The 19539-nt window shown below is 38.3% G+C and overlaps 1 protein-coding gene across 8 annotated transcripts in view; it reads right to left on the bottom strand.

Annotated features, from left to right (window-relative positions):
- Window positions 1–19093, bottom strand: part of USP33 (ubiquitin specific peptidase 33) — a 49834-nt gene extending 30741 nt beyond the window's left edge. For 4 of the 8 annotated variants that reach the window (XM_057715644.1, XM_057715668.1, XM_057715659.1 and 1 more), the window contains exons 1-8: window positions 18898–19034; window positions 17213–17422; window positions 6214–6345; window positions 5971–6024; window positions 5477–5539; window positions 4167–4319; window positions 1762–1864; window positions 568–637 (exon numbers count right to left, since the gene is read on the bottom strand). In XM_057715644.1, the coding sequence (XP_057571627.1) occupies window positions 568–637; window positions 1762–1864; window positions 4167–4319; window positions 5477–5539; window positions 5971–6024; window positions 6214–6294 (524 nt within the window). In that variant the 5' untranslated portion in view covers window positions 6295–6345; window positions 17213–17422; window positions 18898–19034. Of the gene's footprint in view, window positions 1–567; window positions 638–1761; window positions 1865–4166; window positions 4320–5476; window positions 5540–5970; window positions 6025–6213; window positions 6346–17212; window positions 17423–18897 lie in introns of all 8 variants that reach the window. The other 4 variants (XM_057715683.1, XM_057715692.1, XM_057715652.1 and 1 more) reach the window with 3 other exon arrangements.
- Between the last annotated feature and the right edge of the window lie 446 nt (window positions 19094–19539).

Here is a 19539-nt window from a genome sequence, read left to right as displayed (position 1 = left end):
AAATAAAGAAAAAAAAAAAAGACAGTGCTTTAAAAGTGATTTGAAGAATTAATTAGTTCAAGCTCCTCATTTTCCAGATGTAAAAACAAATCACTCCCTCAAAGACACACAACCACCTAGGGTCTGAGCCAGGACCAGCAGTCTCAGGGAACTATAGGCACAATCAAAGCAACCCCATTGGGACAGCAATGGATTATGTCCCAACTCAGATTCTTGCCTACTCTACCTTAAGAGTTACTCAACAAGAAAGAAGAAATAACTTTTTCGGGAATATTTACACATTTAGGTTTTAGTTAATCCAGATAACTTTTTAAGTGGGGGCACTTCAGAAAAGAGGGGGGCAATGCTATGTGGTGAGGGGGTGAGGGAAGAAGTACAGCAAGGGATTAATGGGGTCCTGTTGGCTAAGGGAACTGAATATAATTGTTAATTCTTTCCCATATTGCTATTAATGTATATTTCTTTGCTTTTCTCACTCCTTTTTTCTGAGTGTACTTACAGCAGCATGGTTTTCTGCTCCAAGAGAAACTAAAAAATTATACAAACAAAATTAATTTCTTTACTTACCAATTAGAAAGAGCCTGCAAAGCTGCATTCATATAACAAGTATTTCCAATATTTTTCAGACCTGTAAGACCTATTAAGAAAAATTATAAGTTATGTCATCATTCAATAATGCAATGAGGGACTTCCCTGATGGCACAGTGGTTAAGAATCCGCCTGCCAATGCAGGGGACACGGGTTCCATCCCTGGTCCGGGAATATCCCACATGCCACGGAACAACTAAAAGCCCCTGTGCCACAACTACTGAGCCTGCACCCTAGAGCCCTCGAGCCACAACCATTGGGCCATTGCGTGCTTCAACCACTGAAGCCCACATGCCTAAAGCCCGTGCTCCCCAACAAGAGAAGCCACCGCAATGAGAAGCCCGTTGCACCACAATGAAGAGCAGCCCCGCTCACCACAACTGGAAAAAGCCCATTGCAGCAACAAAGACCCAATGCAACCAAAAAATAAATAAATAAATAAATAAATAAAAATAAATAAAAATTAAAAAAATATAATGCAATGACTCAATTTTATGAGTGTTCAATGAATATGTAACTAGGTAATCATTATGTTTCCCAAACTGTTAAGGAAATACAAAATACATTATAGAAACACAAATAGCAACTTGAATAAGTCAAAGAAAGATCAGACTTACATCAGTGTTAATTTTCAGAAAATTATTTCAATATACCCTTAAAGGGTTAAGATTTCCTCATATCGACTATACAACAGAAACATTTCTACTAAACTATACAGAGAGTTTATACTAAGAACCATGGGCTTTGGTAAAGTGATGCCAGAGAAACCAACCATCAAAGCTGTCAGTTCGCTTTTTTCACAAATACAATTTTACTAGGTTGAATTTCAGAATTTTTTTTTAAATACAATTACTTTATTGATTTCTACAATCAAATACTGCCAACTAAAATTACTTTCACTTGTGCATCATTAAAAACAAAAGGACATTTCCTTGCTATTTTCAAATGATGCACAATACAATAAATAAACAAAAAAGTTAGAACTTAAAATGCACCCTGATTATGTAAACTAGTAATTTTTTTAAAAAAGCATAACTGATCATTTGATTCCTAGAATTTTTTTTGTAAATATCTTCTAGTCATCTCTAGATTTTGAAATTTTCACATCATACAGTTTCCTAAAGAAATGGGCAGTGGCATACAAAGGAGTCTTAAACAGGAGAATCATTTTACCTCTTGCCTTAAGTTCATCTTCTTCTTCTACTTCTATGTCGAGATCATCAAATACAGCAACCAGAGGAGTTTTTAGTGTTGTGTTACTGGGTATTTTAAAATCCTTGATAACAGAAAAGATAGCAGGTTTGAACAAATCCTTAGGTTAAAATTTTTAAAATTTTTTTCTCAACTTATCTGTAGACTTCTACAATCTCTCCTTATACTTGTTACTAAAGTTATTTTGCATCATTTTATGCATATGAAATCGTTTTAAATATTTTTTAAAATACCAATATTAATTGCTAAGAAATGGATTAACTCAAGAGGTTACAAGTGGTGACTTCGTCAAATGCTAGTCCACACTGTTTAAAAAAAAGGACAAAAACCAAAACAAAAGCAAAACTTTGAGCTAATATTTTAAACACTGGGTGAGCTCACAAGTTGTCTTCTAATAGCAGAAGATCAAAGTACACTGAACCCGTTGAGCAACAATCAGGAGGAGCAAACAGCAGCAGAATGCACTTAGCAAGTGCTCTGGTTTTCCAACTTATTACAGCCTATTCCTCTTCTTCAAGGCATGCATATGCACTTGCACCCACCCACTTTACACATTTACTTTACCTTCCTGGCATCTGTAGAAACCAAACATTTGGGTAGGCCCCATATTCTCACTTTGTTGTATTGAAATACAGAGACGTAGAGCAGCTTTGAAATAAAAATCATTCAAAATCTTACCTCCTAGAAAATTGTTTGAAAAATCTTAATGACATGTGAATGGTTTCCAATATTGTTATTTTATAATTAATGCTCTGATGAACTGGGTTCAAACAGCCTGTAAATTTTATACCGCTAAAGACATTTGTACAAATAACTTTTTTCCTTCTGAGTAATTTCTTCAACAATGGGATCATCAGGAAGTTGTATGAAATTAAATTCATGCCTTTTATGTGTTATAAATATAACTCACCAGAAAATTATTTACAAGCTATCAGAAAACTACCAGTATACTTATTCAACCAGATTCAGCATTCATTAAGAGTCTGCAATCGTAATCTATTTGGGCAGAAATGGCAGATAGCTGTTTTAACTTACTTTTCTTTAGTCAGTGATGATTATTTTCGCAATGTGTTTCTATTTGTATTTCTTCTTTGTGAACTATCTGTGCTTATTCTTTTGATTATTATAAATTGTTATCAGTTCCTCATGTGATTAAACTTTTAATTATCACATTTTTACTAACAGTGTAAGAGGGTTCAGGCAAACTTATTTTCAAACTACTACGGCATTCAAAAAAAAAAAAACCACAAACACACAAAAACAAAACCAAACCCAAAAAATGAGCTTCTGAATGATAAATAGTTATCAGTGGGAGAAGCAGTAATGATGGTGATTCATGAACTACAGTTATTCAATTATGAAACTAGAAATGCAACAAGTATACCTTGTCTAAAATCTAGTCACTTTTGAAGTATATAATGTGTGAGGCAAGCAAATTTACTATTGCAAATATCTACCATACAAAGATACAACAGAAAAAATCTTAAGAATTGGCATCAAAGAATACAATTATATAAATACAATGTGATCTCTATAGTATACAAGGAAAAAACTCACTGATGTGTTAAACCATACAGACCAAATGATGATTAGAGTAAGTTAGAAGCCAACTATTCTTATTTTTTCATTTCACTTTCCTTTCTTTCCTTCCTTCCTGCCTGCCTGCCTTCCTCCCTCCCTCCCTCCCTTTCTTCCTTCCCCCATGCCTCACGGCATGCAGGATCTTAGTTTCCCAACTAGGGATCAAACCTGTGCACCATGAAGTGGAATTGTGAAGTCTTAACCCCTGGACCACCAGGGACATCCTACCCTTCCCTATTTTTATATGACTAGAAAATTATCATAAAAAAAAAAAAGAAAAAAAGAAAAGAAAATTCTCAAAATTAAGTGACCAATCTTTGCAAGCTTACACATGTTTTGTAACCAAAGACTGATGCTAAGCTTTAATATATTCTATCTGGTTTTCAATAAATTAGTAAAATGTTCACAGTAATATACATGGGGAAGGAAATGAGGAAAAGGAAGCTGAATTAAGGCCTATCAAAGAAGGCACATTGTCTGTCCTAGAATCAGACTGGCTAGAAAAAGAAACACTATTTAAACCAGCTGTTTTTTTAAAGTTTTTAAAATACATCAGGTGTTTTTCCATTTTCAGAGAGATGTGGGCTTCAATTTCACTCTAATCTATCATTCTACAAAAGAACAAAGGCCAACTTCGGTGTTTCATTTAAGGAAAAAGGCACATTATGGAAATTTTTTAAAGTACAGGTGAAGTAGAGTTCTTTTCAATTTTAGCTACCTGACAAATCCTGAAATTATTACCTGAAAATATCTGATATTTTAATTACATAGATTTACATTATTACCTGGACACTATTTTCTTGTGTTTGGTGAAGTGGTTTTACATGAGGTAATGAAGGCTGAGTTCCTAACTTCCTATCCAAAAATACTTCTTTGCTGCAAGCATAACACCATACTCGAAGAGTGGTAAGGTTCACGGTTAGATAATGCTTTGTCTCCTGTATAAAATCATGGGAGAGAGAAGAGGAACCAAAATTAGTTACAGTTGAAAATCTTTCAAAAGATGATAGAAGATAAACTGCTGGCCTTTGATGAATAACAATACACTCAAAAGAGAAGATTTAAACTGGAGCAGGGAAAAAACATTATTTAGATACACTACTAAAGCATAATGAATAGTAACAATAGCTAAACCTACTCCAAAAGTTATTCTATTGTCATTTTTCACCACTATTTATTATAAAGATAAACAAGAGTTATAAGACTGTTTGCAGTAGCAAGTAATTATAATACAAGAAAATTGACAATAGCACAGTAACTGTTTCAGGAGATGAGAACGGCAAAAGAATACAAATGACATGAATCAAAGCACACAACAGTTCAAGTGATAGTGAATATATGATCCTGGGTACATGAAGCCCCAGCCTTTCTCAACTAGAGTTCTGCAAGAGAATAATGCCCTACAGAAAATGATTTGAGTAACTATTTTCTCAATTCTCCCAACAATAGTACATAGTACCACCATTCTAGATGCACCAAAGAGAAGTAAATTAACTATGTACAAAGATGCCTGAAAGCCTTAATTAATTCTCTTAATTAAATCTCTTGGGAAACTCTGGTTGACAACAGTTGATGCTGTAGAGATAAATATGAAAGACAGTTCATTCTACATCCCAAGAAATGTATAGTTTAGAATGGGAGCTCTATCTAATTTGTAAAAGAAGCATGCCAGAATTACACACGAGCACCAAATAACCAGGGTGACACAGAAAGGGGACTCCAGCAAGGAGGATGTAGAGGAAAAGGTATGTGAGTTGAGACTTAAAGTCAGCCAGGCCATGTCATATGCCTAGGCTTCAATTCTTGACTTCAACATCCATATCCTCCTAATATCCTCAACTATCACATCCACACATCTGGAAGTATACTTCTTAAATCACTACTCTCTTAATTACAACCTCATTCTAACATTGATCTTCTTAGCAATCCTCCTCTCCACCTTTTTATAAACTAAGATGTAACTCATCGTTTATTAAAAGAAAAAGAAAAACAGGAAACATTTTGAATTACAACTTATATTAATGTTGTATTTGCCTTCCCTTTCTTTCAGGCTCTCTTTAAAAAATGTTTTGCATGAATTTTTCTATATACATACCTGAGAATGTATGGTGCTGTGATCTACTTGTGATTCACCACAGCCAACATATGAACATCTATTCTATAAATAATTATATAAAAAGGAAAATAAGATATTTTATAACATGTAAATTTACAATAATAGCATTACAGTTACATTTACAATGAAGTTCTGATCACACGTTTTAACTTAAAGATTAAATGACTTCTAAAGTCAGTTATTTTAACCAAAAGGTACTAGGCACAAAATAATATAACCAGAATACTTCTAAGCTAAAAGATATGTCACTTTTAATAAAAGGTGAGTGTAAAATATTTTAGAGATTTACTAAACTCTGCGAAAGCACTGTAAGTTAAAACACAAAGTTTAAAGTTCAATTTTTATAATCAATAATGATCTTCTTAAAGTATGTTCATTCATGAAATCCTCTGTGTCAAAAAAATCTTCTAGTTAACCTTATTCAGGTATAAATCTTTATAATATCAAACTTTTGAGAAGAAACATACACATACCTCCAGGCACGCCCAAAGGTTTGGTCCTCTGACTTTACAATCCTGACAAGAACCCTATGAAACAAAAATCACACAGACTATACTACCATTACATAAATACAGCCAAACACATACATTCACTAATACCATATATAAAAAAATATGGATTCATGAACGTAGAATACTGTAGTAATTCACAAAAAAACACATATTTGGGAGAAAAATGAATATGATTTTTTAAAAGAAGAAAGCCCTCTATCTTACATGAGATTTTTGTATTAAATCTTCTTTAGTTATTTCACCAACCGAATCCAAATGCGGACAATGACTTCGGAAAGCTGACATTTTGTTAGAAATATTTTCTTGTTTCTCAAGGCTTTCTAAATGAGGTAATACCTACAGAAAAATTGACCAGAAAAAGTCAATTTTAAAAGTGCTAATATATTAAAAATTATAAAAATAAAAGATAAAATAAGAAGCATACATGTTTACAAGTTTTCCCTACAAAAGTGTATATTTTCAAATACATCTAGGTTATTTTCACAATTGAAGTTAATTTCAACATTGGAAGCTTCTCTACCAATAAATAATCATTTTATTAAAACTGATACCTATGAGTCAATGTAAGTTTGTTTCTGCATTACTTTTGCTGCTTTTTCCCCCTTCTGCCATTTCACTTTTTAGAGGTAAATAATAGGGAAAAAAATTCAGGTTATTCAATTTAAGTATTTTTATCCCTTCTTATTTTCCCTTTAAAAAGATTAACCCTTAGGCTAGAATTGGAATTGAAAAGAAAAAGAATTCAAATGGAAACCTTCATTTTCACTAGCAACAGCACCCAGTGATGATATAAATGAAATGGTTTGGTATCTGAGCAATCAACCAGGATAGTCACTTTATATCAGTTTCTCAACTCTGGCACTACTGACACTTCAGTCCAGATAATTCTCTGTTGTGGGGGGTTGTCTTGTAACATCATAAGATATTTAGCAACATTTCTTCTTCTACCCTCTAGATGCCAGAACACCCTCACTACCACTCTGAGCTTTGACAACCAATGTCACTATACAGTGTAAAATTATGTCCTCTAGGGGACAAAGTCATCCCAGGTTGAGAACCACATTATCATATGATCTGTTCGACGACACTGAGGTAGGCACCATTATTATCTTTATCTGCATATTAAGAATAAGAGAGGATGATCTAACTGAGTTCACGCTATTAATATAGCATTAAAACTAGGATTCAAACTAGGATCTGAATCCACCTATATATCTCATGGGTAAGAGCCAAGGACTCTGAAGTCAAATAGACCTGAGGATACCAGTAAGTGCTGAATGTTGTACTCCTACTGTAAGGATTAAATGAGGTAGTACATGTCATGTGTGTAGCATGATACTACACATACACATAAAATTCTGTTAGACACTCTGCATCATCCCTTTATATAGTTTGTTTTTTATATGATCAGTAAGGTCTCATACCTCCCTCCCCTATGAGACAACCAGTTTAAGATTTAGGTAGTTTCCCAAATTAATAATAATTTTCCTAATATTCTTCAGGAGTTTCCTCAATTCCATTAGAGTAAACAGAAACCAAAGTATTTTGCAATCCCAACACACTTAATTCCCTCCAAGACATCACAACATACTGTAATGCACTAAATTTTATCTATTTCTATTGCAATCTTATGAATCAGCAAACTTATACACAGCATTCAATACACAGATTATCTAATGAATGGTTTAAGTGAGTGATATCCAAGTAAAAGTCTCAAGTCTAACTAAGGATTTCTAGCTCTTCTTTGGACTGTACATTTTTTTTTTTAAATAAACTGTCTACTTTTTTTTTTTTTTAATATTTATTAACTTATATGGCTGTATCAGGTATCAGCTGCGGCAAGCAGGATCTTTGTTGAGGCATGTGGATTCTTAGTTGAGGCATGCGGGATCTAGTTCCCTAACCAGGGGTCAAACCCAGGCCCCTGTATTGGTAGTGTGGCATCTTAGCCACTGCACCACCAGGGAAGTCCCTGGACTGTACATTCTTAATAACAAGGCATTTCATGCCTTTCATTCATCTTTGGGGTTTGAGAACATTATTTGGGAAAAAAATTAAGAAGCTTTCTAGGAAAGAATAAACAGTTATAAATGTGCAGAAATATTAACACATTAGTAAGCACATTAAACAAAATGGTTCTATCAAATCAATAATTAGTCCAATATTATACTGCAACCTACAAAATACAACAGGAATCACTCTGGGGTTAATATTGAACATCATTATTTCTAAATACCACATTACTATGTAATATTAACTAAGCCATGCTCCTGATTTTCAGAGCATGAGGTTAAACTTAAAATAATTGTTAATGTTTTCCATTTTTTATTTATGTATGGGGGAGGGTTTCCCACCTACCTCTCACTTCCTTTTGTGATTAGGTATCTTTTCCCTCTTATCCAATTACTCCCACTTTCAATCATAATGGAGTAAAAGGGACCAGATTTACCCTCTCTTAAATAAGAAATCAGACCAAAAAATATAAAATAATGGTTTTCAGACACAGACACTGGACAAAAGGCATTGCAGGACACTGATCTGTAAGAAGATAAAAACAAGGTGACTGCCCCAACTTACTGTCTGGACAGAATTTCTTTCTAGGCCACAGGTAGAAGAAAACCCAAACAGACTGTGGTGATCTCTCTAAGGTGAAGAGAGAGTGTTGAAAATTTAGAGAAGCCAAGATGAGTAACAGAGAGTAAAGAACTGAATAGAGAGAAGTGAACTCTGGAGATCTGTAAAGGGCTACCATTACGTTTTCAGCCAAGTACTGATGAGCACGTGCCTGTGATTAAACTGCCCTAAGTAGGGGAAAGAACTACTGGAAAGGGGCAGGTAGAACAATTCTCAAAGCCAAAACAGGTCTGTCTTTGTTTCCACCAGCCAGAGTTGAAAGGCTTCATAATACAGACGGAATATATTGCCTTAGTATTGGAAAAAAATTATCCCTAGATGAAAGACTACTTTGGTTCTGCCTTCAAAAAGTTCAAAACCAAGCATTACAGGGTCAAACTGTTCCCAAAACTGTGTCCCAGAAAAAAGATGAAGAACATTTAAAGGAATGAAAAAACCAGCACCTGACAAGGTAAAAATCAAAATGTCTGGCATCCAATCAAAAACGATAAGATATATAAAGAACGAAAATCTGACCCTCAGTGGGGAAGAAAAAACAAAAAGAGACCCAGAAATAAGACAGATGATAGAATAAAGGATACAAATGATAAGGACAGACATGAAAGACAGGAGGGAAAAAAAAAGGAGAGAGAGAGACCTCCCTGGGGTGGTGCAGTGGTTAAGAATCCACCTGGCAATGCAGGGGACACGGGTCTGATTCCTGGCCCGGGAAGATCCCACATGCCACATAGAAACTAAGCCCATGTGCCACCACTACTGAGCCTGTGCCACAACTACTGAAGCCCACACCTAGAGTCAGTGCTCTGCAACAAGAGAGGCCACCACAATGAGAAGACTGCGCACTGCAATGAAGACCCAATGCAGCCAATTAATTAATTAATTTTTTTTAAAGGAGAGAGAGACCTAAATCAAGTCGCTAGATGTTGAAAAAAAAAATCTGAGGTGAAAAATATAATGGATGAGATTAAGAGCAGTCAAGACAAGGTGAAAGAGTAATGAACTTGAAGACACAGCAAAAGAAACTATCTAAATTGAAACACAAAGATTGAGAAAATTAAACAAGAGCATCACTCAGCTAGGTGGAAAAGTCCAAATTTGATGAAAACTAAAAAACCTACAAATTGAAGCAACACAAGACATAAGAGCAAACAATACCATGGCATATTAAAAACAAGTTGCTTAAAACCAGTAACAGAAAGGACACCTTAAAAGCAGCCCCAAAAGATTCATAATGTATACCAGAAACAACATAAACCAGAAGGCAGAGGAGCAACATCTTTACAATTTACTGAAGGAACACTATCAACCAAGAACTCCATACCTAGGAAAACATCTTTCAAAAACAAAGGCAGTGGACTTCCCTGGCAGCACGATGGTTAGGAATCCACCTGCCAATGCAGGGAACACAGGTTCGATCCCTGGTCCAGGAATATCCCACATGCCTGCATGCCACAACTACTGAAGCTTGCACGCCTAGAGCCCATGCTCCGCAACAAGAAAAGCCACCACAATGAGAAGCCTGAGCACTGCAACGAAGAGTAGCCCCACTCTCCACAACTAGAGAAAGCCCGCGCGCAGCAATGAAGACCCAACACAGCCAATAAATAATTAATTAATTTAGGAAAAAAGGGCAAAATAAAGACTTCTTTAGACGTACAAAAGCTGAAAGAATTTATCACTAGCATACCTGAGCTATAAAACCTGTACGTATGCTTCAACATTTTTCAATATAAATCACACACAAATGCAGATACAGAGACATACATGGCCATCTTTTTTGTCAATAATATTTTTTATCTTTTCAATAATATTTTAAGATATCCTTTCACGTCAAATTTTTCATGGATACATATGAAATGCATTCACATATGGATGCATGCACTCAATCAATTCTTTTTTTATATAATTTTATTTATTTATTTAATTTATTTATTGGTCTTCATTGCTGCACATGGGCTTTCTCTAGTTGCTGCGAGCAGGGGCTACTCTTCATTGTGGTGCGCAGGCTCCTCATTGTAGTGGCTTCTCTTGTTGTGGAGCACAGGCCCTAGGCATGTGGGCTTCAACAGTTGCGGCACATGGGCTTCAACAGTTGCGGCACATGGGCTCAGTAGTTGTGGCTCATCGGCTCTAGAGCACAGGCTCAATAGTTGTGGCACACGGGCTTAGTTGCTCCGTGGCATGTGGAATCTTCCCAGGGCAGGGCTCGAACCCGTGTCCCCTGCATTGGCAGGTGGATTCTTTACCACTGTGCCACCTAGGAAGTCCCACTCAATCAAGTCTAATCATAGACATTCACTTTGCTTCCGTATTATGCCATTACAAAGTCCGAATACCATTTTCTGCACAGCCACACCATTTTCTCTACTAGTAACAGGTATTATTGGCTTTTTTTCTTTTAACTGTTGTCATTTGATGAGTATGTTGTTACATTTCACTAGCATTAAATTTGCATTGCCTTGGGACTTCCTAGGTGGCTCAGTGGTTAAGAATCTGCCTCCCAATGCAGGGGACGCAGGTTCGATCCCTGGTCAGGGAACTAAGATCCCACATGCCGCAAGGCAGCTAAGCCTTCCTGCTCTGGAGCCCATGTGCCACAAATAGAGAGCCCATGAGCTGCAACTACGGAGCCCATGCATCACAACCAGAGAGAAGCCCGCGTGCCACAATAAAAGATCCCGCATGCCGCAACAAAGATCCCACAGGCCACAACTAAGACCCGACTCAGCCAAATAAATAAATAAATTTAGTTTTTAAAAAACTATAAGATACTGATGAAAGAAATCAAAGACGACACAGTAGTGGTCCGTGGCCCGGGAGTTGGGGCCCCCTGTTCTAGAGGAGTCTTAGAGTTTTGTGGGATCTACATCAGTAGACTGAACAAATAGCATTTTCATTTACAACTATTATTTTTACTGCTTTCATGGGGCCTTTTCTAACGTCTAGTATCTATCTCCCGTGAACAAAAGTTCAGACCAGAATGAAAGCACGCATGACTTCTTTCTTTTGGTGTACACTTAAAGAGGAAGCTGAAGTAGCCTTAGCTACTTAGACTCCTGTTACCTTACCCTCCTACCACTACTGTCCACAGCCTGTTAGGAACCAGGCCGCACAGTAGGTGAGCAGCAGGCGAGGGAACGAAGCTTCATCTGCCGCTCTCCATCACTCGCATTACCTCCTGAACCATACCCCCCGCCCCATCCGTGGAAAACATGTCTTCCACGAAACCGGTCCCTGGTGCCAAAAAGGTTGGGGACCGCTGCTCTAGAAGTTTGTGGATCACAGGTTGGGAATTACTAGAGAGCAAAAAAGTTCAAACTTTGCATGGAAATTAAGGCTTTCCATAATTTTATCTCAATTGGTCCCGACCTTTGCGATCTTTTATCAGGCAACTTTAACCTCTATCTACCCTATCTGGACAATCTGAAATCTCCTTGGTAATAATGATGGTAATAACTGAAAAATCTTCCAGATTGAAACTATAGCCTTCAAGCTGTATGATGTACAGCTTTGGCAGGGGCTCAACTACCCACGTGTAGATTCAAAATTGCTTCCCAAGATATTACTTTTAAGAGGGTGGGGAAGATATTACTTTTAGCAGTACAATTTCTAAGTTTCAGGCCCAAATTCAGACCCAGTCATCCTAATAACAGAATAGCAGATATTCAAATTTTAATCCATGAAAAGCATAGGGACCAAAGTTATTAATATTTGTTACACATCAAGACATAGTTGGTAACCTAAGGAGAACCTTTTAATATTGAAAAACTGACTGTATTCCATTATCTAGTCTATTCCAAAAAGTAAAGCTATTTTTAAAGAATCAGAATCAAGCGACTGTGAGAAAATAATTTATGTCAGGAGAACTGGTTGCTAATTTATTAGTTACACAGAAGATTAATATGAATCCAGAATAAAGTCTGTATCAGCAGATGGCAGAACTGTTCAAAGTTTTTAACAAAAATCTGGATAAAGACACAGAAGGCAGGCTAGTGAAATCTAATTATAAAATTACAAAAATAATTTTTTAAAGAAAAAGCATTTTACTTAGAAAAATGAGCTAAAATTAACAGGGATGGATGTAATATTCTATATTGAGACTCAAAGAGCCTACTGTCTAAAGTAAGGCCAAAAAAAGGGTTTCAGGTATTTAGATTCTAGATGCTAGAAGATGAATGAAACAACAGTGCAGTTCTTACTGAATTTATCAACAGAATAGGTTTCAGAATAAAAAGGGTAGCCAGTTTTAACTGTACTCATAAACTAAGTAGATTATATCTTGAATGTTTTATTTATGAAGAACATACAAATGCCTTCCACAGACAGTCTTAAATAATTTGAAAATCGTATAATGATAAAGACAACACTATAGCTAAGAGTAAAGCTTCCCGAGCAAGGCTACCTAGGTTCAAATCCAAGCTCCACTATGTTCTAGGTTTGTGACCAGAGTTAAGTCACCTCTCTGTGCTTCAGTTCTCTCATCTATAAAACTGAGATAATTACAAAAATCTACCTTGAGGAGTTTGGGGGGGTGTTATATAACACATAACACATATAACATATAAATTACTTGGAACAGGGTAACTATTGAATAGTTAACTTAATAAATGTTAACTGTTATGAGGAAAAACTGAAAGTATGGATGTTTAGACAGCAGAAAGCAAAGGTTGGAGGACTTGAGGGGAGTTCCCTGGCAGTCCAGTGGTTAGGTCTTGGCGCTTTCACTGCGCAAGCCCAGGTTTGATACCTGGTCAGGGAACTATGATCCCTCGAGTCTTGCCAAGCGGCCAAAAAAAAAAAAGAGGACTTGAAACATGGCTTTCAATTACTTGGACATTATGACCAGAGCTTTTCTTTTTTATGTAACTTGAGAAAGTTAGAAATAGCAACTCCAATCAATGGTGAAAATTTTCAACAATCAGAGCTATACAAAAATGGAAGGTGGAACCTTGGGAAATAGGATGTTCCCCATCATTGTTACACACAGAGGCTGGAAGACCAACTGTCAGGTGTTTCAAAGGACAGCATTTTGCTCTAAAGTCAATTCTAAGATTCTCTGACTACAAAAAAACTGATTTGTCTGTCAGTAGTTTCAACCTACATAGTTGTTCCATTACTACAACTAATCTGACTAGTCCAACTGTAGTATTCTAAATACTAGGTTTCAAAATTATTTCAATTGCAAAAATACATTATAATAAGCTTATAGCTAATTTTTCCATATTTACCATAGAAGAAAACTGCTATCCAACAAAAGCAAGCCAAAAAAATTGACAATGGAAATATCAATATCAGTGAAAAGAGTACAATAATAGCAGAAAAGTTTATTTTATTCTAAATCAGTCTATAGTAAGTGTTTGTGAAGACTTTTAATCTATAAAAGCTACTGATGAGCACTTTTAAGAATTGTGTTTCTTGTCCTTTAAACCAGGGGTCCCCAACCCTGTTAGGAACTGGCCGCACAGCAGGAGGCATCTGCCCCTCCCCATCGCTCACATTACCGCCTGAACCATTCCCTGCCCCCCCCACCCCATCCATGGAAAAACTGTCTTCCGCGAAACCGGTCCCTGGTGCCAAAAAGTTTGGGGACCGCTGCTTTAAACAAATATTCTAGCAAACACAAACTTCTTAAAATCTTTGCACAGATCTCACAGTCCTATAACTCTTCCCCTAATTGTTCCTTTTTTTGGGCTACGTTTTGGGTCTTCATTGCTGCACGCGGGCTTTCTCGCGGCGAGTGGGAGCTACTCTTCACTGCAGTGCGTGGGCTTCTCACTGCAATGGCTTCTCCTGTTGTGGAGCACAGGCTCTAGGCACACAGGCTTCAGCAGTTGTGGCATGTGGGCTCAGCAGTTGTGGTGCACAGGCTTTAAAGCGCAGGCTCAGTAGTTGTGGCACATGGGCTCAGTTGCTCCACATCATGTGGGATCCTCCTGAACCAGGGGTCAAATTCATCCCCTGCATTGGCAGGAGGATTCTCAACCACTGCACCACCTGAGAAGTCTCCACCCCCCTCCCCATTATTCTTAATTTTCGTTCAAACCATAACACAGAAAAAGAAATTTAGTACTAATCTTCTAATTTCCCTTTTCCTAACAGTCTTTGACCCTTAACGGTGTAATTAATGAGAGGCTTACTAAGTCTATTAAGAGAACTATATAAGAGAACTATTAACTATATAAGAGAACTACATAAGAGGCTAATAAGAGAACTATATAATCTCCTAACTGATTTCTCTACCTGTAATTTATCTGTTCTAGAACCTATTCTTAATACTGCCACAATACATTACCCAAGAGCATAGCTCCAATCTGGCAAGCTAGCTTTAAATAAAATTCCTTAAATGAGATTTGTAAACATTAATCAGCATTTCCTATAAAGAAAAAAAATCTGTCCAATAATGGCAAAGTATAGTCAACTGTAGCCTTATCTAGTTGAAATAACTGTGACAAACACTAGGGGGAGGGGGAAGAGAGGAGGAGAGGGAGGAAGTGAGGAAGAGAAATGGAGAACAAGAATGAATGAATATAATAGAGTTCCAATGGAAGCACAAAGCAGCTGATAGTAATTTTCACCCTAAGTCATGTCTCAGCAAGACGGAGGAGTAATTAAATTATCAGAATATCAACATTAGAGGACAGTCATTAAAACTACTTAAGTAGAACATGTAGAATCGTGGAAAAACAATCGCAACCACCATATTCAAATGAGAACCACTCTAAGAAATTTTATCAATTTTTTTCTTTACCAGAATATTGTTGATTACAAAAAAGAATCAAAATTTATTCACCTAAATAATGCCCCTACTAAAAATATTAGCAATTCCTCCTTCGGGATTTTATAAGTAGTTAAAAACTGTAGGAAACCATTTTATTTTATGTAACATTCAGTCTCATATTTTCACCATATTGCCATATTTCAGGACTGTGCTAGCCCCAGGAATTTAGAGGCTATTAAACAAAGGACCAATCAAGTATGAGTCAGACACTATATATCTACTGGGGATGGCAACACTGTTCAAATCACCCTACTTTCCCTTTTGAATGACTGGTCACCTACACTCTATCAACACTCTTCAATGACCTGTAATTCCTTTATTCTCCTGAAATAACTAATTTGAATGTCAGTGACCTTCTGTCAGCCTTCCTCAATCACAAGTTATCTAACTCTCAAACCTCAGTGCCATTTTAGATTCCTTCTTCATTTTCTATATTCTACCAGTTACCAAATTCTACTGCTTGCTTCTTTTATTCATCACTTCTCAACTCACATTTTTTCTAGGTCTCCACCTAAATTGAGGCTTTTATTTCATATCTGGATTATTTAATAAGAATGTCTATTAACAGACAAAGTTGACATCTGGCCCCCATCCCTTCAGCTCACTTTGCAGCTGGTACAGATAGTATCTGGACAGCTTCCCACTTCCACCAACAGGAGCTTGCCAACCTGAGTTAAAGCAACGGGAAGTGCTCGAAGCATTTCAAGGACAATCGCAACCCGCGAGGACTGGGAGTATGTGGAAAAACTCCCCAGCTACCCTTCATTTGGTAGGTCAATTCTGAGGCAGTTCTGCAAAAAGCTCCACAGGATTAGCCCCCAGTTGCCCATCACTGGCTTTTTACCCTTTCCTAACTCTTTACCCACTCCCTCACTTGTGCTTCCTGGCATCTCACCTGTACCCATGTTACCTCATGGTCTGCTTTCAAGATAGCACTTCAGAGAAACTACAAGGGCCACAAAAGTGACTCTATCAAGATCTTGCTTAACCTAAAGCTGCCCAAGTGTTCCTTTGGTCTCAATCTTCTCCCAATTACAGCTCATTCTGCATTCACGTGGATCACATACCTCTTCTAACCAAACATCGAAGTCTTCAGTAATCTGCCTTTTTGATCTCCTATTACTAACCTGTATAAATCATAACTTACTATCAGCCAAAGTGTTCTACTGATCCTTTCTTAAATATAACTGGTACCTTTCCAGGAACGCAATAATCTGTTCATTTTAGAAATGACCTCCAATATTTGCCTGTTGAAAACCTTGCAAAGCTCACTCATCTCAAATATCATCTCTATCAAGATTCAATCACAAGTAATGTCTCCCTCACCTAAATTCCTTATTTCAATAGTCATAAGACATTTTACCACAGCTGTATAAAAAACTACCCTACCTGACTACAAGCCTGACTCTAAATTCTTTAAGGGTAGAAACCATGCTTCATTCTTTTTATTTTGCAAAGGGCTTTCCCTGACAGACCCACAGATATTGACCTATTTAGCCTTCTAAAGTAACTTTTGAAAAGAACATTTATTTTTATATGTGCATTCTTAAGTATTAGTTCTCTTGATAGAGAGAGAGAGAGAGATGGTACAAAATTCATGCTCCTTTTTATAGACAAACCAGTGGTACTTATCTCAGACTCTCTGGAACTATCCTACTTATCAAAGTGCTTCTGAAATCGCATGCAGACTTTAAAAAAAAGTTTAAAAACTACACTAAAGAAAGCTGTTACTTATTGCTTTATTTTTTTGGAAGTGACTATGGTTCATGTTTCTCACCAAAAATCTTTTACCTTTTATGAACTCCATTTCCTTGCAAAGAGTCCACAGTCTGTCACGTTATAGTTCACAGTGCTCCAATATACAGATGAATTTCAATTAATATCAAAGGTTACTTCAGCAAGATTATTTCAGGCTTTAGGGAAATTCTGATCCTTACACAATCTTGAAATGCTTCTGTCACGGGAAAAGACTTTACTTCTTGGCATTCCTAACTCAGAGGGCTGGCATGAGGATCAAATATGATTGCATATGTGAAAGATCATTGAAAATTCTAACAGCAATACATAAATGTAAAAATTATCTCCTTAACTCTGAATTTCAAACAACTAAAACAATCTATTTACTACAATCTTATGTCATTAAATGCACCTTATGTTATTTGTTACAAATAGGTTATAAAGACGTAGGTTATAAAAAGCTCAAAAAAGACAAAAAAGTGGAAAGCTTGGCTATAAACCAGATCAAAAGTAAGAAGCTCTCTTAAGTAGACTACCCCTCTTGCATATGGCAAGAGATCAAATATTTTATTCCTGGAATATTTTTTGTACTGTCCTTTTTTTTTTTCCAATCCTGCCAAAGTAGATTAAATAACACAAAGCCCCTGGCGTAGTATAACTTATTACTATTACTTTTTCTTAAAATTTGCATTGTCTTTCAATAAGATTCCTACTTTTCCCCATGTTTATATTAATAGCATGAATTCACTAACAATACTCGTATTAGGTTCAAATCAAATAGCTTATTATCTGCTTTGGTAGACCTTTCTAGACGATACAACTGCCTCAACCAGAAATGGAACTAAGACAGCCTCATTATTTTTTGAAACAGATTTCCCTTAAAAGGAAAATAATCTGATTAAACTAAAAAATTCTACAATTCTATACATCTATTAAGCAGAAGTCTAGAGATTCTCGTGGTAAAATTCAACGTCAGTTTAGAGCCCCTCTGGCTCAATTTTCCCGACCTTATACTGATTATATGAGAACGTAAACCCTAAAAATCATCCAACAACTCAACTTGCACACTGTAAATATTCAAATGAAGAATATTCTGTAGTAGGTAAATGTTAAGAGTAAAGGTCTGGGAAACCACACACCATGGAAACTGACTCAAACAAAAGCTGAGGATGGACAGACCGCGAGGAGTAACCTCTGAAACAGGATTAAATGGTCGCCGAAGAAAAATTCCAGTGACGATGACGCCTAGGTTTTCCGGCGGACAACCACGAATAACGGGACCACCGGGGCTGCACGAATGGGTCCGATCACCCCCAACCACGCCGCAAAGCGAAACCAGAACCCAGGAGCCAGCGCGCTGCGGGGTTTGCCTGCGCCCACCGTGCGAGGCTGGCAGGCCGGAACCGGGAGATCGAGGAAGAGAACGGAGACCCGCTCAGGGACTCACCTCACCCCTCCATCCTCCCGCTTCCCGGGGGGGCGCCCCCTGGGGGACCCTTCCTCAAACCTACGACTGACTCGCATCCTCCGCCCCCCCTGCTGAGGAGACCACCAATCATCCCTGCAGCGCAGAGCACCCGAGAAGCCTAGGCCTTCTATCCCCCGCGCGCCCACCACCACCCCGAAACAAGAAAAAGAGGCCACCGTCCCGGCGCGCGGGAGCGAGAACACAGACCGGCCCCTGGCTGCAGGCGAGGCGCCCTTCGGCCCCGCGCCCCTCCCAGCAGCGTCGGGCTCACCTCCACGGCCTTCCCCACCGGCCCCGCCAGCGCGGCCAACGGTGGCCTGCGGCCGCACCTCCACCAGCTCCTCTCTTCCTCCCCTGGCCTAGGAGAGGGGCGGCGTCGCTTCCGGAGCGCCGGAAAACGGCTCGGCAGCCCAGCCTGCGGGGTCCCCGCCTCCCGCACCGGCCACTTCCCGCAGCAGCTACGGCTCCTTCCGGTGTCTCGGCGAGAGCCGCCGGCGTCTCGGGCGTCGCGGGAGGGCGGGGAGGGCAGGCGGGGGCGGGGCTGGGAGGGGAGCCCGCCCGGGGAGCCCGCCCCGCCCCGCCCCGCCCCGCCCCGCCTCTGGGGCGTGGCCGCGGAGGCCGGGTCCGGCTGTGGAGACCCAGGCTGCTCTCAGCGCCCGGACTTCCAAAGTAGCTAGCTGCACGGGGACCGTGTACATGTAGAGCAGTTTTAGATTTGGGGCGCTTTTGGTTTCTATACGTGTTCTGCCCCTCTTCTGCAATCACACTACGACCATTAGCAGGTCTGTCTCTATGCATTACAGAATTTGCGTTAAGGCTGAACCTGAAGGGCCTCAGGTTTCCGACCTTGTGCAAAGAAATATTAGACTACTTAATTCAACCCTTTTTCCTTCCTCTCCTCTTTCCTCTCCCA

The sequence above is a fragment of the Hippopotamus amphibius genome, chromosome 1, assembly GCF_030028045.1.
Source record: "Hippopotamus amphibius kiboko isolate mHipAmp2 chromosome 1, mHipAmp2.hap2, whole genome shotgun sequence".
NCBI classification, from domain to species: domain Eukaryota; kingdom Metazoa; phylum Chordata; class Mammalia; order Artiodactyla; family Hippopotamidae; genus Hippopotamus; species Hippopotamus amphibius.
This window is presented reverse-complemented; position numbering and strand designations above follow the sequence as displayed.